General features: G+C 36.1%; 2 protein-coding genes across 6 annotated transcripts in view; both read left to right on the top strand.

The window, feature by feature from the left end:
- The window catches only part of LOC145684324 (uncharacterized), a 100836-nt gene that overhangs the window by 1422 nt on the left and 77046 nt on the right, over positions 1-22368 (top strand). For all 5 annotated transcript variants that reach the window (XM_081756522.1, XM_081756523.1, XM_081756520.1 and 2 more), the window contains exons 2-3: positions 2852-2951; positions 18276-20267. In XM_081756522.1, coding sequence (XP_081612648.1) covers positions 18320-20267 — 1948 coding nt within the window. In that variant the 5' untranslated portion in view covers positions 2852-2951; positions 18276-18319. The remainder of the gene's footprint in view (positions 1-2851; positions 2952-18275; positions 20268-22368) is intronic.
- Positions 3013-4317, top strand: LOC145683201 (U6 snRNA (guanine-N(2))-methyltransferase THUMPD2-like). Its single transcript, XM_081754563.1, has one exon. It carries the CDS (start codon positions 3013-3015, stop codon positions 4315-4317), a length of 1305 nt encoding a protein of 434 aa, XP_081610689.1.

Genomic DNA, 22368 nt, shown 5'->3' with positions numbered 1-22368 from the left:
TATATACCACCACGTGGGACATTACAATATTCACACCCTTATGTAGTTTTCAATTAGCTAATATGCTTGTTAAAACTACGCCTAAACATTTGGGTTCATTCATCTCATCCAGTTCGTGAAGTATTTTGCTCCAACTCTCTGCTGTTTGTTTCAGGTCACGGAAAGCATTTGGGGCCTCATTGGCGCGCAGGTTCCGGGTTCGATTCGAGCTCGAACAAAGTGGTAAGGTAAATGCAAAAATTCGTGTCACAGTAAGGTAAATGCAAAAATTAGAAGAAAAGATTTTAAAAAATGAAGTTAGTACCTGTTGTTCTACGAGAACCACTTTAACCTTTACAGTACTGATGAGACTACGTGACACTCTTTTTACGTGAAAAATGTATGGCTTCTAGCACTAATTTCTTCAATTTTCTTAAAACTCTCCGATTTGGTATAAATATGTTGTTAGGCAACTTTCCAACAATATAATATATGTCATTCTACATATATATTATATTGTTATCCATTGCTACTAACTACTATATATTTAAGAGCATATCTCGGAAGCTTCTTAACATATTTTAACGAAATAAGGATCAAATTCAAGAGCAGCGTCGTCATTGTGTGCGTGAATTCTCTCTGGGGTTCTCCCGTTTTCTTCCACTTCCTTTAGTTTTCATTCATCATTATTATCATGACTAGCGCTGGAAAATTTAGGTGCAAAATTTTGTAAAAAATAATGCAAACTTCAATTGTAAATATTCATAGAAACGGAACCAAAACTAATCACGTCATATATAAGGACTCAAAATACATTCATATATTGAAAAGTTTGCCTAAAGTAAGTCACAGAACACAAAATTATTAAAGTTACTAGTTCAGAAACTGCTAAAACATAATATTAAAAGAAAAAAATCGGTGACACTGCATCTCTGGCCACTAAGTGTGATATGACTAAATGGTTAGCGTGCGCCTTTTGCACTGGAGATCTGGGTTGCATTTCCGGTGGGAGCTCGTATACTTCAGATCTCAAGTTAAATTCTCAGTCCACATCTCATATTACTTTGGGTGTGCTAAAGGGGGCGCTAAAAAAAAAAAAAAAAAATAACTAGCTAATTAATCCATTTGGTCATTAAGTATATACTTGTATGTACAAAAAATGCTACTACCTTTCTTTACTTTCTTTTCAGTAGCTTTTTGACTCATGAGACTGTTCTAAAGCGAAAGTAATGTGATATCGCACATGCGCAGTGTTCCTCGCTTAATTATTATAAGAATAAAATGCTGAAAAAGAACTAAAAAAAAAAAAGTTTTAGAAAGTGCAAAAGATACAATCAAAAGTTATTATTTAATATTTTCTTTGCAAGACGAGTTATTTTAGGCGTTTTAATATTTAAAAAAAAGTGAAGGTGTAACGCCTGAAATAAGTCCTAACCCTTAACCATCATCGTCTCTCTTAACTTCGCAGCTTAATAATCGTATTATGTTAAACAAACAGACAAACAGAAAGCTTTCAACACAAAGGATGATGTCTATTGTCGGTGGGGAGAACGTTCTTATTGAAAAGACTTTTTAAGTAATTGAATATCTGCTATAATCTGAACCAGTGGTTCTCAACTGTTGTGTTGCGATACACTTGTGTGTCACACAGTCCCGTAAGGTGTGTCGCGGGGTTATAGAATTTAGAAATCTTCAAGAATTTAATAATAATTAGTTAAAATCGAGACAGACTGTATCAGTCAACACCTCCGGCGGTAAGTAATAATGCTTAGTGCTATATAGAGTAATTATAAAAACTAATTAGTTTCATTATTGAAAATAAAATGAAATCTTTGAGTTTTACGTCCCACAGTTATGCCGGTTAGGCTAAAGGAGACGGTGATGATGAGGAATGAATGAAATGGTGAAATGAAGAAAGTGGGAGGAAACGGGAGAACTCCGATAAAACCCACGCACACGGTGTTTGTCCACCACAAACTTCACTTGACGGGGGCTGGAATTGAACCAAGGACCGGGGGTGAACGCTCTACTACTGAGCCCTTACCACACCTTGCTTTTGATCCGCGAGTTTTTGGTGAAAAAAATATTCCTGTCTGTTAACATTCGCTGCGCTCTCAGATACAACATCACACGACTTCTGACTCTTCCCAAAAATTAACTGTGCTTAAAAGAAAACGTTCTGACACCATTCTTGACATTGAGAGAGCCACGACAGAGCAGCTGAACGCTCTTCCAAAAGGAGCCTTCCAGAAATGCTTCCAGTCATGGAATCAGCGTTGCGATAAGTGCATTGCTAGCCAAGGACAGTACCGTACTCTGAAGGAGATTAAATCAAATTCTATGTAACAGGGTGTCTATCGGTCATGAAAAAGTCACGAAATCAGAAAACGGCCATGAAAGTCACGAAAAAGTCACGAAATTTAGCTTTTGGGTCACGATTTTTTTACTGTGCCAATGTAAGTACAGATTGAAAAATTTTGTTCTATAAAACGTCAAAATTCATCACCAAAAATGTCTATGGTCGGCTTTAGACGCTACGAAATCGCAAGCAAAATACGTTTGTATCGCATGGATGAAAATTCGGCCTAATTCGCTCTTGAAAATGTTAGAAAATTTTATGATTTGGCAAAGAAGAGGTCACGAAATTTCATTTTGAAATTTTAGTAGACACCGTGATGTAAGTTTAATACTTTGATTCTAATAAAATTATTGACCATATTCTTTGGTCACACCTCGTATTTTGTGTTTTGGTCAGTTTGGTCTTATTAATACTGCTTTAACTAACATGTTAATTTTATTTAGTGATCTCTTGTATAAATTTATAATTTGCTTTGTTCTTTGTAATTTTCGTTGCTTTTTTTCTCTCTTATAGTCTGTGCCATGAAAATTGAAAGGATCCAGTGTTTCGTGGTTTGTCTGCAGTCTTCAACACAATGAATGAGTTTGATGATTTTTAGAATTAAATTCGTGAGGTATTATACTCTTATTCTTTAGTTTTTTTTTTCTCTAGTTGAGGAGTAAGTTTTATATGTAATGAATGTGAACAAGGAAAATCCAGATTATTTCTGTACGATTGGTAAAGGAATAGAACCATTTTGTTTACAAGAACTACAACAAATCGGCAATAATGAGGTAATTAAAGTAATTGTTGGTAAAGTTTTCTTTAAGAGCTTAAATCCTGAAAAATTGTTAAATTTAAAAACAGTGGAAAGATTGTTTGTGAATGTCGCCCACTGTAAACAATTTCTGAAAAAATCTTCTAGTGTTGGTGCTTTGTACTGTTTAGAGATGTTTGTCAAGAAAGAAATTACCAATTGGAACGACTGCCTTGAAAGGTGGAAAAGTCTACAAGCTTCGCAATTAGGTGTCGATTGTTGTGAACCTGTAGCGAAAATGGCTAAACTTAGCAATGTTGATCGTAAATGTGATATTACTTTCCGAGTTTCATGTAAATGTACAGGGAAAATACGAAACAAACTGTCCCCACAACGAGTAGCAAAAACTATAGGCATTTCGTTAGCTGAGTCTCAAAACTGGGAGATTTGCCTTAAAAATCCTATGTTAGATATTTCAGTCCACATATCCGATGATAGCATTACGGTTGGTATACCTGTAACATCGCGACCTCTGTCTGAAAGAAGCTACTTAAAACATTTACTGTTGCGCTCTACAACATGTTATAGCATGTTAATGCTTGCTAATATACCCCAGGGTGGCGTGGTGCTAGATCCAATGTGTGGGGCGGGAACTATCTTAGTAGAAGCCGCTAGAAATTTCCAAACTAGCTTAGTCATCGGAGTCGACTGCAATCCGCTTCAGTTGCAAAAGGCCCACGAAAACTTCATGTTTTCCTTGTGTTGTGGCGAATTAATACAGGGTGATGTTAAAAATTTGCCATTGATTGATAATATTGTTAGTAGTATTGTTTGTGATGTACCGTTTGGTCTGAAACATAACACTCTAAATGAAGTGAAGACATTATTACCTCAAGCATTTCGGGAAATGAACCGAGTTTTATCTCCTGGGGGAAGTGTAGTGATACTAGTCAGCGAAGAATTGAGTTCCTTTGTAAACGAAGTTTTATCCCAAGGTATGTCAGCAGAAAATGCATCAGCTTCAGATAAGGATTGTCCAAACTGTCCTGCTCACTGTGGGATGATAAACAATGATATGGTACGAGATATTGTTCTTTCAGAGGTAGAGAAATCACGTGAGCTTCATACTTGTAAAGATTCTGCTACTAGTCATACAATACCGTGGGATATAGGGAAACGATATCACGTAACACTTGGTGAACTTCCAGCAGTGATATGTGTATTTAACAAGCAGAAATTTTAAGCATTTTTAATGTAACGTTTTCTTCGTAACCACCACCAAATGCCAATGTTAGAAATACTATATTCATACAATGAACTAGATGATGATATCGGTGCTTCTCAGTTTCCCTCTTTTCTGATAAATATCTTTGCTCCTAACTTCTTCCTTTCACTGGTCTGATGAATCGTAATGACAAAATTCATAGTGTACAGGGATACCTTGCGTACCGTGGTTTCTGCTATTTTATATATTTACAAACTGGCAGTAGGCTTACCGATTCAGAGTTTTAGAAATAATCAAATGAAAGCAGTAAATTGGACGTAAACGTGTATAGATACGAGTCATATATATCTGTATACGATATACTGTATAAGTATATATATTGTATACTGTATATTTTGTATACTGTGCAGGTTGTTGTTAGCTTAATCAGTGCAATTACATTAGTAAAAAGGGAATGCCTAAACTGGAACTGCGCCAAAACTAATCTTAGTTATTATCGACAATTGAATGCATCTATAATTCTATCAAGTAAGAAGTTTCTTTGTAAAGAATTAGCAACCGAATCCAACCAACGTATAAACCAATTGCACTTTAAATATTCATTACTCAATAGCTTTCCTTTCACATTGAATTACTGCAGATAATCTGCTTTACTAATTCGTATATAATCGTAATAATATCATTGATTAATAACCCCACGCACCAGAGGTAAGCGCTCTGCCACTGAGCTACTGCGTCCCCCTTCAGGTTTCGTAGCGTATAGCTCTGAGACAAGGCATTTTTTGGCCAGTGTTCATTAACACTTGTTTCTTAACTGTAAAGTGATACGATAAATTTCAAAACTAAATCTTAAGGTAAATAGCTGAACTGCATAGATGCTATCAACTAGGTAGAATGTATAGTTTCGAGTCTTAGTAACTGCGAGCCCAGGAAATAAAAATAAAATAAAATAAAATGAAATCTTTAAGTTTTACGTCCCACGGTTATGCCGGTTAGGCTAAAGGACACGGTGATAATAAGAAATGAATGAAATGGTGGAATAAAGAAAGTGGGAGGAAACGGGAGAACCCCGAAAAAATCCACGAACACGGTGTTTGTCCACCACAAAGTCCACATGGCACGAGCTGGGATCGAACCAGGGACCCCAAGCACCGGAGGTGAACGCTCTACCACTGAGCCCCCGCCCAGAAAATAACAAGCTATCTTACATACAGATGTACCTCTCAAAGATCCTCTCAGTAAGTGACTATTCGCTCCTTGCCTTTGTAAACATGCTTAATATTGAAGGGCACTTCCGTGGAATTTGAGCCTCTTTTATCATTATCATGAAAAAAGATTCATACCGTTCTTCAAACTATGCAGGGGCCACGGTGGCTCAGTGGTAGAGCGCTTACCTCTGGTGTGTGGGACCCCTGGTTCGATCCCGGGCCAAGTAACTTTGTGGTAGACAACATCGTGTCCGTGGGTTTTCTCAGGGTACTTCCGCTTCCTTTTTCATTCTCATTCCACTAATTCTTCCATTATTATCATTCACTTACTTTAAGAGTCTTCATCACGGCGAAATTAAAATACCGCTAATTTTACAGTCATTATGTGATATCTTCAAATAGATAAAAAGATAATTGAAATATGGAACAAGAGCGCCCTAGACAATATTATTTTGCATGAGGTACCGTTATCACAAGTCACCTAGTGGCTTTCAGTTTTCAGCTGTTTAGAAACGCGAAAATAAATGCCGATTTTCAAAATGGCTCGAAATCGAAAGCAGATAAGTGAGTCGTGATAACGGTTTCTCATGTAAAATAATATTGTCTGGAGCGCTCTTGTTCCACATTTCGATTATCTTTTATCTATTTGAAGACATCACATAATGACTGTAAAATTAGCGGTATTTTAATTTCGCCGGGATGAAGACTCTTAATCATCCGTCTCTCTTAGCCTAAAGGGCATAATCGTGGGACGTTAAACTCGAAGATTTAATTTAATTAATTTCAAACCATGTACAATATTTATATAACTTTTATCTTATTTAAGAGTTTATTGTCACAACTATGCTATTAATCTTTGTAAAATTTCAGTAGACTTGTTATTTGTCATCACAACCAACACAGTAGACATGACAATAAACAATGCTGCCAGGTTGTAAATGTGAACGTGTAACATTGAAAATACCGTATGTTTAGTGTAAAATTTGAAACAGTAGACACGTAGTAAAGTAAATTCCAGTAAAACTTAACTGTAATTTACACTAGAAGTTGGTGATATGTTCATTGCTAGAAACGTTGTTTACTATGTTTTTAATGATTTAACAATCATTCACATAAGAAAGAATTTACAATCATTGCAGAAGTACGAATTTAGTTTGTACTTAGTATTTCCGAATTCTTATGTTCTTGTGTATTTTGTCAAAGCTAGTCTTTTGAAACCTAAGTTTGTTTGCTTTACTAGTTCTGTTATATATATATATTTTAAAAAATGTAAAATTTGTTTCCTATTATGATGTGGTCATCTAAAGTAATGAGAATTTATCTAACTGTAAACTTTTATTAATGTTTTCTTTTTATAGAAAGTCCATGTGTTGTTTTTGAGTTTATAGTTTTTTTGCATTTCATAATTATGCTTATATTACAAATATTCTTGAAACGAGTTATTCAGTTTGTTCGTTTCTATATGTTTTTATGTAATTTTTTGTAAAATATACATTTTTTAAAACGCCAACACTTCTTTTCATTCTGTATCCTTCTAAACTAAAATTCATTTCGCGTAAATTCTTTAAAATATGAGAAAAAAAGGTATTGCATAAGAAAATGACGTCAGATATCATCTATTTGGGATTCCATAGTTGTTCAGTTTGATGGCAGTTCGAAGATTCTCATTACTTTAGTGTATACAAAGAATTTTATAATTTTTCAAAATGCTTTTCTCTGAGTATTTCCGCAACGGAGGAGTTTTCGTCATAGTGGAACGTCACGTCCGACTATTTCTTGTGGTTCTTGAAGGGAAATTTAAAGTACTTGTTGTGAACGGTGTTAACGTTTCCCATTATTTACAACTAGATTTAACCTTCTTTAGGCTAAAATCGAACTTAATTAAAAACGCTGATTGTTTATACCGGGAGTGATCGGAAAGTAAGGTTACATACCTTGCAGTGAAAGGTGTACATATTATTTCATACAACCAATACAGCCAACAGATAGATAGGCTATTTTTCGACATAGTCTTCATATCGATTGAGACACTTGTCGCATCGTGGGATGAGTTTAAAAATACCCTCCTGATAAATACCCTGTCTTTGCTTGTTATTCACGTTGTCACGAAATGTTTCACCTCCTCATCTGAAGTGCAGCGATGGCCTCCGAAGTTCTCCTTCAGGTGCGGGAACAGGCGGCTTGGAGGGAGATCCGGGCTGCAAAGGGGTGGTCGATAATGTCCTAGCGAAACTGCTGCAACAGCATGTTGGTCTTCTGGCCTGTATGCGGGCACGCAAACTTTTTCTGCACTATTCTGCTATATGCTGGCGAGACATTACAGTCTCTCCGTAAAATTCTACCAGCTGCCGGTGAATTTCAGCCGCGGTTACATGTTTTGCTCACAGAAATCGAATAACTAAGCGGACTTCTTTGCGAGACCAGTTTTCCAAACTAGTTGTCAGTTGTGTTTACCTATAACTAACGCTGTTGGTGGCGAGTGGCTGAAACTTTGCACAGTTGCCAACTCCATGTATTGAAATTACCACACACTCCTGATTCCTCTATATAACAGACCTCTTATTTATTTTTTGTCCTGAAATGACTCTTGATAATTATATTAACAAGTATGTAAAGATCAGCACACCATATGTAAAGATCAGTACACCATATGTAAAGATCAGTACACAGTAAGGTTAATATGTGGACACCTCTGAAGGCCATTCCAGAAGTAGAGTTCCGAAAATATTTCGAAAGGTGGAGTGGGCGCTGGCATCAGTGGGAGATACTTTGAAGGTGATCACACCAGTATGTAACACATTTTGTGAAACGGGTTCGCCAACTTCATTGCCAGGCCTCGTATGTAAATTGACATTATCACAGCTTCATAAATTCTTGAATGAATTTCTGATCAATGTCGTAACTTTCGTAGCCCGTTAAAAGCTTTTCTAAATTCATCGGTAATTTTATAACTACACTGAAACCATACTCTTATATTACGAGAGTGTACAATCAATAAAGCAGCTATTGGCTTAGAAAGTTTTTCAGGACGAGAGAGTCTAGGTGCCAAAAATACCACTTATTTCATCGGAATTTACTCTCCCGTACTGAACTTTTATGCTAGGCTTTCCCTTCTAATCATAACTAACAAGGCATAATGAAAACATTTTTAAGGGTCGTTTTAAAAGCAATAAATACCTCAATAAGGTTTACCATTACAAATGTTAGGAACCTGACATACTAAATATAATACAAAATTTATCATTTTTCTTTTACTTGTTTTTCATAAGTGAAAGGAGATAATCAAATGTTACTACTTTTAAAATAACATTACTATTCAATTTTAATAACTGTATATTAAAACTATTTTGTTTATTACAAACTAAATAGAACTATTATTTAAAAAGTAGTTCACAGAATTCAAAACAGCGTGATATGTAATCAAATGCAGTCCAGGTCGTTCTTGTAGTAGCTGCCTTAACTTAGATTTTGGGGAAGTGTTATTCTGACAACACTGTAATTTCTTTGTGTGGCAATACTGAAAATTCTTCAGGTTTATATTTTCTGTTGTAGAATAACATTATCTGTGAATGTGGTAAGTTGCATTTCATTATCTTCTTTCACTCATAAAAAACAAATTAAAGAAAAAAGGAAAAAAAATTGTATTATTTGTAGTATATCAGGATCTTAACAATTCCGCACAGAAAACCGGTACAGTTACGATACCTGGCTCATATTGAATTCAGCTATTCATTTTTTTTTTTTTTTTTGTTATCTGGCAACACAAACGTGACGTCACATAAGATGGCGACTTCGTACAGGGTAGAACAGCGTGTTTTCGTTGTGAAGGAGTTTACAAAAATTCAATCACCCATAACCATGCAGATAAAGTTTAGACATTTTAACTGCAGAGGTACACCCTCCATATTTGAACTTGGTGAAGAGACGGAATACGAAAGGGAAGCGCTTTTTGATTAGCTACTGTCAGGAATGCTGCCTCACGACGCGACTGTATGCGTCTATTTTGAGCACGTCTTTAGTGAAAGCACTTTTTAGTTGCTAACTTTAACGAGTCAGGCTCTGTTACTGTAGGTTTTCCCTATACAGAGATCGTATGATCCATACTGTATTTAAATGTCTAACTCAGTCATTTCCAACTGGCCGATCTGTGACGTAGGAGAAGGTTTTGTGATTGTAGAAAAGCCTGTGAGAGATAAGTAAAGCAAAGGAAGGAAGGATAAGTGAAATAAAACAAGTGTTGCCAGTGGATCCACAAGTAGTGTTATTTGTCTAGCAGCTAGGAGAGTGCTGTTGGAAGTTTGAGAGCCAGAAAGTTTGTTTGTTTTATCGAGTTTTACTATCATCAGTGTTTTTTAAAAAAAAGTTGGTCACATGTTCTGAATCGTGGTCATTATTGCGCAATGGCCGCCATCTTGAATAGTCTTTTCATATTTCCTAAATTTTTTCTGTGATCTTTTCAAATACATATAGCTCAAGCTGTAATTGTCGCAAAGTTATCAATTATAAATCGCTCGATTTGCAGTAGTGTAGGCCTTTAGCTGACGTTATTCACTTGTCAGTAGTACACACAGGAGGGGAAATTTTGAAAACTTACCTCAAAATTTTCCCATTTACCAAATTTTTGCCATTATTAGATGGCAATGCTGGGTTCTAGGCGAGAAAGAAAAATTGCAAACATTTTCTGTTATGCGGTAAATATATACTGGAAGTTTTGTCTTGATTGATTCATTAGTAAAAGATTAGTAAAATATTTTGTGTTTTATGATTTTGGTCACTTTAACAATTTTTAGATTTAATGGAAGTACTTTTGCCACATAGAAAGACCTCTAGCTCAGACTGTAACTACTGCAGAGATACAAATAATACCTCGATCTGCTTCTAATAATATAGGCTTTTAGGTGGGTTGCCAGTAGTGCGTATGGGAGGGAATGAAAAACGTAGAAAAAACGTTTAAAAGTTTCATTTTTTCCCTTTAGCACAGTAAATACAAGAGGAAATTTATTGGCGCGTGGGTTGGCAGCACTGTTGGAGTCTTGACTATGACTAAAAGTCGAGGTTAACGTCAAAGCCGTCAATAAAGAGAAGATCAATGATTTAAGGATAAGTGATACAGAATTTTCTTCCTTATAAAGCACTGGTTGTTACTCTAAATCTATAGAAAAAATGAAATGAAATCTTTAAGTTTTACGTCCCACGGTTATGCCGGTTAGGCTAAAGGAGACGGTGATTATGAGAGATGAGTGAAATGGTGGAATGAAGAAAGTGGGAGGAAACGGGAGAACCCCGAGAAAACCCACGAACACGGTGTTTGTCCACCTCAAAGTCCACACGGCCCGAGCTGGAATCGAACCAGGAACCCCAAGCACCGGAGGTGAACGCTCTACCACTGAGCCACCGCGCCCCCCTCTAAATCTATAGAATATAACATATTGACCGAATAGTTCAAAATTTACAAAAGATAGATTAAATACGGTTTGTATATCAAAGTGCTTGCCTTTGATTATAAGGCATCATCGAGTACTCAACGTAGATGTGATATCTTATTTCAGATATCTTATTTCTTAATACACAATGGCTTAAAAATACTGTTACATATCGTTAATGCTCAAGTAATACACCATTTAAGTAGATCGAGAACTTGCATTACCATATTCAACCGACATGGAGTATGCCGCAGTTGTGATAATGTACTATGCCAAAATCAAATACTAGTAAACTGGACTATTGTTAGGGCTGAAGGAGACCGTATTCCCATACCACCATCAATAAAACCAGACATTCCTGTTCGAGGTGCTATGGATAATTTCGACAGAGAAGCAGCTACATTTTCTGGAATGGATGGAACTCATGACACATTACTTGTTTTGTTTCAAGATCACCATCTGAATGATTAACTTAATGTCTCATTGGAAGAACCTGATAGTCCGGAGAGATACCTGGGAATGTTTGGCATTGATGTCACTTCACGAACTCTCACTAGAAGATATAGATGCCCAAAAACTATTGTTCTACACAAAGCCAAAAACAAGGTGCAGTATCCTCAGTACTTTCGTTCCTAGCAGTGACCTAATTACAGCAAATGAAGTAAAACAGCCAGGCAGAAATTTGGATCTCATATGATTTCTTTCCAGATTTCTTGAAAAGATCCAACGTACCTTATGCAGATTTCCCTCAGGAAGTTGAGATTCCCTCTAGAAACACTTTTAGGAGTGCACTGTCTAAACATCTATCTCATAGGACCATTACGGAATACACTTCAATTCTACCCTATCCTGGAACTCAGTATGACTCTATTTATACAACAATGTGCATTTTCCAAGATATCTTGCACCAGTTAAATGTTGAAGAGAGTTCACTGTGGTGTGACAAAGAAGTATATCATATAGCTAAAGAAATCCAGCTTCTTCAACCCGAAAAATTTTCCAACATCTTTCTTGGTCTTGGAGGATTTCGTCTTCAAAAAGTCGTGCTTGCATGTATTAATATATACCTCAAGGACAGTGGAGCTTTGGAAGTTGAAACCATGGGTTCACATACTGCTGAAAGCGATTTAAAAGGAAACCACCATTGTAGGGGAGTTAGAGCAATAGGAATACTTTGTGAAGTAATGGAAACATTGAGGTGGAAGGCGTTCATGGAACAAATTAATATAACTAAATATTCCGAATTGTTCTCAACAGTTAAACGCATACAGTTATCAGTGTATGAAGAACAAAGTTTATCTAAATCGAAAACCTAAGTGCCATCAGAGCGGACATTGAGAAATTTAGGCCACATTGCCACGTTAAATGCATCTTGTAGATGTCATAAAAAAAAAACCTTGCAACCCGATCTTTCTATTTACTGTGTACATATTACAACTTCTTGAAAGCAAGAAAGGTATTTCCACCTATGCAGCACTGCACTCTAGTAGACAAACACTGAACCTCCTCATTAAAAACATGTATTTTGGCGCACTCTCCCTCCTTGTCCAAAAGAATCCGTTGTTTCAGAAGCGGCGAAACTGGTTTTTCCTTTATGTGAGCGGAAGAGCGAGAGCAGGTAGGAAGCAAGACGTCCCAGAAAGTGCACACTGTTCGACTCCTTGGAAGATGGAAAAAACGTTTTACGACCCTTTCAAGACTATGTGTACATGATAAAATATGGTAGGGTTTCAAGATTTTTTTTTTTTTTTTTTTAAATGACAGCTACAAGTTCTTCTAACGAGGCAACCCCCTTTTAGAGAAAGTGGAGCACAAAGAAGTGAAATGTTTGCTTATTGGAAGCAATAGTGTTTTGCCACTTTTCTTCTCATTTGACAGAACAAATTATGCACGATGGTGTACTCTGTATTACCACAATTACTTAAACTAGAAAAGAACATCCTCTAAACTAAAATGAGTTTAAGAACGGTCATTTTAGAGTTCAACATAGTAAGAATTGATTTACCAATGTTGCATTGGATCAAACATTAAAGCAACACTATAGTAAGTCAGTGAAGGGATATGGAGGTATAATCGGAGTAACCAGATAAAAAGAAGCTGTGACAAAACACGATCTTATCACACATGAGCAAGAAAACATAACATACTTTTTGAGACATTTTTGTGGCCTTAATGAAGATTATGAATATGCACGAGTTTTCAAAGTCCAACAATTTAAGAGCAGCATAATATTTCAGAGATGTTAACTCTTGTGCTTAAGCCAGAAAATCCGCTCTCGAAAGTTGATAGTTGTGGAATTTCTAACATTATAACTAGAACAAAAAATGATAAAGTAATAGATAAGTACTTACTCTGTATGCAAGAAAAAGGAGATACTAGCTATAAAAACTTCAATCAAGAAATGCTGATTGATGAAGCCAAAGGTATTCTAGATCCCATTCGAAACAATTTCCAGAGACAAAGAAACATGTATCTGCAACTGAGTCGGCATTCCAATTTGATTTATAGAAATAACATGTTCAAGAAATTTCGATATTGAGACGCTACTAAAATACGAGCTTACATCTACATCGTATTATTATTAGCTAACAAATGTTGGGTTCTTAAAGAAAACAGATAAAGCACAACTCAGCAAAGAGCTTGAAAACCACTTTTTAAATAAGAATGGTATATGTAGTTACTTATCTACCAACGCAGGAAGCGAGAGTAGCAATTGTGATTGACTTTGTGGTGTATGCGCGAAAAGTCTATGTCAAACGACTTACGATATGTGTAAGACGTTTGGAGACTATTTTGACTTCTTGTGAAAGATATTTTTAAGACTCTCCAAAGGTTGTTTGCACACTGACATCGTGTTTAATTTGTATCAAGAGGAAAGTATCAAAAACTGGGAGCGGCTGAGGTGAAAAAAAAAAAAAAAATCCTATTGATGTAATTGCTAGTAATTCCAATGTACCCCGTTCTCTCAACATGGTTGCTTTTTGGAGGTTTAAGCCAGAACAAAACATGTTTGCAAGAACTCTTCATTGATTGGATTGTCAATGAATGAAATTGCGCAAAATCTTTGTGGGAGGAGATCACAAACAACCCAAAGCTATGCCTGAAATTAACGGAAGGATCTGTTAATTTGGTACCAGATGTTTACTGTGAATATGACGAAGCTAATGATAGAATCATGAAACACATCTAACACATGGTCGAAACTGATTCCATTAAAAGAGTTATGATTGCTTCAATAGATACAGATGTTATGATTTCCGCACTATACCATTTCAAAAAGAATTATCAAAAATGTAGCCTGACAGAACTATGGATTGTCAAAGACACACGACCATCTATGAGGTACATACCACTACAAACAATGACGGAGAACATGGATGACACTCTTTTATATGTTCTTCCTGCTGTTCGCAGTCTTAACTGGTTGTGATACCACAAATAAGTTGGGACAAAACTTGTAACCGGCCTGAGTTCGGGTCACTGTTCGGGCGAACATTTATTTGTAACCGCCAGGAGTTTGAGGTCCATGTTCGGGCTGTCATTTATTTGTAATCGCCTGGAGTTCAAGTCGCTGTTTGGGCGGACATTTATTTGTAACCGCTCCGTGTAATCTGGTCGCTGTCCGTGGCTCGTGGTACTACCAATAGGTATCTTCCTGATACTTTAACTTACCTGGACAGGACGATGAAGGACCTCTCCAAGAAAAGGTTACAAACTGTTTCCAAATCGCTTGTCGGTCTCAATAATATGAGCATTAGGCGCCGAGAGGTTCGGGTGTCTCGTCTCGAAAACCTCACGGACGATCAGACGGTCATCCAGACCATAACGCACACAAACATCACTCATACAAACAACGAAAACACACTGAATTAAATGACACTATACTTATTTATTAGAACACTATTTTGAAAAAAAAAATAGCGAAGAGGAATGGACACAACACTGAACACTAGATAAATATAATAATTTTCGTCGCTGAAATCACACTTTGCCCTTTTCAGGCAATATAGCCCTTTATATATATATGATTATGATTCAGATATCACTGTAAATGCTTCCCTCACACCATTGACACACTTGGGAATTAGCACTAGGGAAAAGTTGTATGGATCGTCCCACGATGAATCCAGTTGTTACGCTGAGCCGTCCTAAAACGTAGAGGTGATTCTTCAGCAAATTAGAACAAAAAGAAGGTCTCCACAGTGGAATACTGATATTGGAGGGCGCGAGTATAACTTTTTAGCGCACTAGGTTTGTGAACCTGGGACTTCACTAATTGGGGCTAGCCGTAAGAAATAGTCCTTCACCGGCTAAATAGCTTGTGCCCCTTAAAAATAGTCACATTTGAAGCTCAACGCGATATGCGTGGTTACGGCTTCCAGACCTGGAGTCAAACTCCTCGAGCACCCATGCTCAAGGTACGGGTTGCGATGATCAACTAAAAAAGGTTGGCAGTTCATTTCAAAAATCACTCAGTTAACTCACCTGTACGCACATACAAACAGAATACGGAAAAGAATTTATGTTAATTTTAGCCAACTGCCTATAATGCACTAGACACGGCGATAACATTGGCGTGAGAAAGTACAGATAACGAACTGCAAAAATTGTGAGGCTGGTGCCACTTTGGCCACTGGGACATCTGGTCAGCCCGTATTTCTCTAATCTGTTGGAATGTTTCCATAAGTGATTAAAGAAAGCACTTAATTCAGTTCCAAATAACTGCAGAATATATACTGTGCATATAATAAGTCAGGGAGAAACACTGAAATGGTTAGTCACTAACTGAAATGTTCTCAGCAAAAGCAACGTTTTAAATACATATATGAAAAAACGATGAAAGACTTCTTTGTCCAATTGTGTGGGAAAGAAGCAATTCCCACCAAAGAAAGAACTTATGTGCGTTGCAGAATAAAGTATAAATCGAAAATAATAATCACAGTCTTTACGAAATATACAGAGTGTCCACAAAAAATCCTTCTATAACCTGGTAGCGGTTATAAACTTACACGTAAAACAGCAATGACATGAAGAATACTGTTAAGCAATTTTGGGGTTGCTCCCTTAGATGAAGGAATTATACAAAATGTCGAGGTTTTTTTTTTTTTTTTTTTTTTTTTTTTTATCGCGAAAGTTCTTGGTTTATCAAAAACAAACTGTGATATGGTACGATTTGAACAATAACACAAAGCAAAAGCTATCAAGTTTTCTCAACTAAGTCCATCATCATCAATGATAGTCTTTTATATACAGCGTGCATATCAGTGCTACGTATGGGTGACTGTGCTGGATGAAACTCAACCACTGAATCCATTAGAGTATGCTTACACAGAAGAAAAAGGGTATTATAAGCCTATAATAACGACAAAATATTTAAGACCTCCTGAATTTATCTCCCCTTTTACGTGCAAGACATATGCAAAAGTTAATATATGTCCTTGTAGAGTGAAACAAATACTGTGTTTGTCCATTCTGTAAATGTAAAGTGAAGAATATGTGTGTAAACGTGGGATGAAAGTGTCAGTGTGTACTGTAATATAAGAAGAATAACAAATTGTTGTTTGAGAATATCACTTCATATCAAATTTGGAGCACACTTCTTAGTTATAAAATATGAAATGTTAAAGATTTTTTAAAAAGAATGTCTTTACTTGTGAATTAAATATTGGGTATTAGTGTTTAGTGAATTTCTAAGATTAAAGTGGCATATAGTTCCAGTTCTATCTTTTAGTATTTTCACATTAGTAAAGGAAAATGTCAAGGAAAATATTTCGTGTGAATTTTATATTTATTTCCCTTATACTTCCTTGTCATAAGTTATTATAACACATGTGTTACATTTGCCCAGACCATATAGTACATCTAATCAAACAAATTATAAAACTAGATATTATTTGTATCTCTTGGGCAGTTACAGTGTGAGCTGGAGATCTTTCTATGTGGCAAAAGTTCTTCCATTAAATCCAAAGATTGTTAAAGTGACCAAAATTATAAAATACAAAATATTTTACTACTCTTTTACTTGTGAATCAATCAAGACAAAACTTTCAGTATATATTTACCACATAACAGAAAATGTCTGCAATTTTTCTTTTTCACCTAGAACCCAGCGTTGCCATCTAACAATGGCAAAAATTTGGTAAAAGGGAAATTTTCAAAATTTCCCCCTCCTTTATTTCCCTCCTGTGTGTACTACTGACAAGTCAATAACGTCAGCTAAAGGCCTATGGGTATGCCCATGGTAACTCACGTTACGTAATGACGTATATTTTGAAGGATACTAACCACAATAAACTTAAAAGCTCCGTTTTTTTTTTTTTTTTTTTTTAAAAGGAAAGCTGTCTATTTATACAGATAATTACCAAATATCGTCATTTTATATGATATAGCAAACCTAGGAGAAAAGAAAATACTATAGTAACTCATGTTACAAATTTTTTTCCTACATTCAGAACCTGTGATTTTTTAGTACATTTTCTTTTGTCCTGGCATAGCTATGTGCATGAAATTACTATGTAAGATAGTGACACACACAATTTAATTATGACAAAAATATTGCATTTTTATTTACATTTTATGACTACTTATTTTAGTGGAATATGCACAGAGTTGGGTAACTCACGTTACATTAGTCAACGGTCTTTTATTATTAAGTATAAGCAACATACATTTATAATAATTTGAAATAAGCACAGTTTAATTAAGTTGAACATTGAACTTTACTTTAAGAAAAGGTTTCATCAGTTATATGAAATTTTACTTGGGATACCGACAGAAAAAAGTAAGACCTATTTAATAATAAATAAGGCTTGTATAATATAATCAACATTAAAACTTAATAGATGAAAGGTAACCTACGGGAAAAATAAGAAAATAGTAATTCTCTAAAAAAAAATTAATGATGCCAGCTACATTCAACTATATTTTTTTTATCAAAAGAACAACTTGACTAAAAATTATAACTATATTTCTTTCATGAATTTTTGTCCCTATTTCCGTGGACATACCCCTATACTATTGCAAATCGAACGATTTATAATTGATAACTTTGCGACAATTGTTCTCTCCGTTTGGTTTACTCAGAACGGGAGGAACAAAGTGTGACGTCACAGAGCACTTACATACTCCTTGTTCTGTCCGTGTGGTTTACTGAGAATCTTAGCATCAGTGCGTGACGTCACAGAACATTCAGTTGGAAGTGACGAAACATTTATTTGCATGGCAGCGGACAGGCACAGCCAGTAACAATGCCAATAAGTCTTTTTTTTTTTTTTTTTTTTAATTTTGCACCCTTATTGCACTCGAAGAAGACAGATGGAATAATATTTCTTTTTTCTCTTTCCAGATGGATGAGGGAGACATGCATGAGGAAATATCGAGGAGTGAGGGATGAGTGATACGGATGATACGGATGTTTTGCTCCTGATCCCGCCTGATTTCTTTAATGTTCATTCGTCTGATTCTGAAGATTCGGATCTTTCCATTCGTGAATCCCTTTTGTGTACTCAAGAAGTAAAAGAGCTTCTTGATACTGAGAGAAAAGTGATAGATGATTTAATATCTCATGTGAATACTCTAGAAGACCGAATACATACAATTGAAAACAGCAGTCTTTCTAGTGATATAAGACTTCTGGACCAGTCGTTTAATCTGCTACCTAGCACTTGTACTAATAATGTCATAGTGGTGAATGGAAATTCAAGTCAAGACTTGTTCTCATGTCAGATGAAGTCGGAAGTTTCTAGTGTTTGTGAGAGATATTCGAATAGAACACCGCATCATCTTCGACCTACGGTGAGCTCTGCACGAAAACAAAAACCGCGTTCAATACCTGGAACACCAAGGAATAGAAAAACTAGTGTTCGATCAGTGGATGTTAGTAAGTGTAACTCATCACCAGAATCGAGTGTAACTCCGAGTAGAAACTACGTGCATCGGAATCTAAAAGTTGTTCAAAGTGACACTGAGTTACAGGCTTTGAAACATCAAGAAACCAAATCTGTAGACGCAGAATCCAAGGAACCTGAGAAAATTAGCAAAATGTCCGGCGGAAAAGGAGATAACGTAGATCTCCGAGATAATTTGAGTGCATTGGACAAATACTTGGATAATTTAAATAACCAACAAATGATGTTGAGAAATTCAAGAATGCCAGCCCCTAAGTACTGTGAACGAGAAAGTAAATATGCTTGTGGGGACGATATTAGGTCTGTTCCTGATCTTAATTTTGGAGTCAGATCGTTCACCAGTTTGCCAGTAAATGAAGAAATAATCAAACCCAAAGCCGTGCTACCTCTCGGTGAAACGAATAGAGGAGTGCATATGTCGTCTCACCAATACGTAGATTTAATGGAGATGGAGGCACTTTTGCTAGAAATGCAGAAAACACAACGCGCGATAGAAAACAATATAGAACACTATTCAAGAGCTTACGACGTAGATGTAATGAGAAGTCCAAGTAAAGGTAATGCTAGCTCTGTTCCCCCAAAATACTACGAGGACACTAGTTTGCGTACAAATTATGATTTGAGAGATTTATTGTCAGCGGATAGTCAGTGTAAGCTACCTGTGAATGAAGAAATTTGCCAAGAGTTTAAAGTGCCAGTGTGTGGACCGGTCACGCCAAGCAGGTCTGATCGTATTTTACTAAGCCAAATGCCATATGATAGTCGTAGTGACCAACAATCTGACAAAAGTCCTTTAAATTACAAAAAAAGCGAAACACCTCGAAGAAGGCTACAATTTGAAAATGAGTCTTCGCAACCTGAAGGGGCAAAACCTTCTGATAGTCAAGAATCAGTTCAGAATTCTGAAAATAGTCAAGAAAGAGCGGGAACTGTTGATAAAGTAGAACATCAGCCTTCGTTCACGAATGTATCTACGATCTCTAGTTATAGCGAAATTATAAAGCCTCCACAAAGTAGTGAAAGTGCTACAATGCCATTTGTTTCGTTTTCAGATTCTGAACAAGATATACCTTGGGAAAATCATAAATTTGTAATGAAAGACAACTACGATCCGCCATATCTACGGTATAGTTTCCCAAAACTAAAAGATACTAGTGTCTCCGTGGCAGATTCTCTTCAGAGTAAACCTCAGTCGTCCCCACAAAATGTGGAGCGTTCTTTGCAGAATCAAATCAAACGAATTCAAGCTGCCAGTAATAATAGTAATCGCTCTCGAGAGGAAAACAATGGAGAACTACATCAGGCAGACGGGGGAAGAAATCTTGGTTCTTCTGCTGATTTGAGGAAAGACAATGCAGAAACACCTTCTAAGAAGAAGGTAGACTTCGTTTTAGATAGTCCGAGTCTTTCAAGAAGTGGCAACTATGAGCGTAAGTATTTCGTGCTCTGTCCTATTTATTTGCAGTTTGTAGTTAGATTTTTCTCTCCTATTTGTGTTCTTTGTTTTTGACATACGGCTGCGCCTCCACTGGAACCGTATGCAAACTGCGAACTCGAGTTCTTTTAACCTTTATACATCGGACAGAGATTTGAATGAATTGATTTTGAGTTTAACGTCTTTTTCAGTAGCGAGGCTATATGAGACGGGACCTACTGATTAACGTGGAATCCGAACCACATGAGAGATTTGAACGAAATCATAGACTCTCAGGTTGGGGGCCCTGGTAACTCTTCTAAGTATCACAGGGTAATGATTGATACCTAGTTGGAAATCTTATGAAACACTGATTCCAACGAGCTAACACTTGGCAATTCTCGCCCTTTCGTAGAAGAAAAAGAAGATATAAAAAGATTATATATATATAATATAAAATAGAATTTGGGGGGCTCTGGCAACCCTTACAATCCCCCTACGCTTGACAGTAATGTTAAGAAATGCTAGCCATTGCTGCAATATAAAGCGAGATAAAAATTCAGAACAAAATTCTTATAAAAGCGCCCTGTGTATCATTTTCGAAGGGCTGTTGCAGACCTTCACGTTGTCGGCCCTGGTGACCTCCCTAATTATCAGAGTCATGATTCATACATCGTTAGAAAGCTTTTGGATAGGGACGTGAAGTTTTCGTTTCATTTTATCCATGAAATAGGTGTTATTTTTTGCCCAAAATCGGTGTTATTTTTCGCGATTTAATACAAGCAAATAGTGGTTATTTTCTTTATTTTGTAGTGGTTTTGAAAAGCAAGTAAATTGTAAATAAAAAGAAAGTGGTGTGTGAAAGCTAATTGAAATAAAATGTAATTTTAAATTTAAACGAATAGTTTTAAATTTTGACATCTTAAACTTGAAAGATAAATTATATTCTTGAACTTACCATTTGAGAAAAAAATGGTTCGATATCCCTCCGAAACTTAGATTTATTTAATGTATGATTTGAATACATATATCGACTAAAAACCACAGTGCAGTGTTTCTTAACATTTTCTTCTTTAAAAAGAAAAAAAAATCACAATATACTTATCTAAAACGCAATTCATAGCATAGTGTTTCTTAACATTTTCTACACTTAAAAAAAAAAAAAAAATCACAATATACTTATTTAAATGCAGTTCATATTATCAACACATATTTTCACTGAATGCCGAATCTATAGTTTCTTCAGTGTTTCTTATTTTTCAAAGGACAAAATTGTCAATATTTCCCCATTTTCTTCTTTAAGGTTTTGCCTCCTTACCGTAACTACGGAGTTGTATTCTGAAAAAAATATCTTTCAGAATCAACGTTGGAAGCTGGCAAAGATATTGTTTCAAGAGCACAGGCAGCAAAATCTCAGGGGCAAACTTCCACTAACCAACCGGTCTAGAAATAACTGGTCTTCTGTGAATCACATTTTGTTGCAAAGAAAACTTGTGTTATTTTATTAGTATTACCGCCCAACATGGCGATTTCGTGAATATATCGCTTTATGCAGTGCATTTCGGTGTTATTTTGAAAACAGTACCAAATTCTCGTTATTTCGGGATTTAAAAACACCAAAAACGGCGTTCTATCATATATTTTGGTATATCTATATACTTTACTTTGCCTTTTTCACGTTTTCGATGTTATCGTTAACACGAAAACTTCACGTCCCTGCTTATGGATCACAGATTCCAACGAGGTAACACTTGTGCAATTTCTACCCTATTGTGCAATTCCGGAATCGTCCAGAAAATAAATGTAAATTACGTCAAAAAATTGAGACTCAAAAACTTGGCCAACTTTGCCCTACTCCCCTACTCCCCCCCATATAAGCAGCAAGTATTTTTGCATTAGTTTAGCGCGTAGTGGACTGTTTCATTGCTACACATACGAATTGTTATGACTGTATCCATGAGGGGGAATGGTCCCTCCAAAATAACTGATGCGAAAAAACACGAAATTTACCGTTCCTCTTCTCCGCCGTGGTACGCCCCACACGCATAAAACGCATAACGCCGACAAGCTTCAACCTTCAGGAACATATTGATACCAAGATTATCTCACTAGCTAGG

This window comes from Thermobia domestica, chromosome 4 (assembly GCF_964235325.1).
Source record: "Thermobia domestica chromosome 4, izTheDome1.hap1.1, whole genome shotgun sequence".
In the NCBI taxonomy this organism is placed as follows: Eukaryota; Metazoa; Arthropoda; class Insecta; order Zygentoma; family Lepismatidae; genus Thermobia; species Thermobia domestica.
The sequence above is the reverse complement of the archived record's forward strand: the minus strand, read 5'-3'. Positions and strand labels throughout refer to the sequence as shown.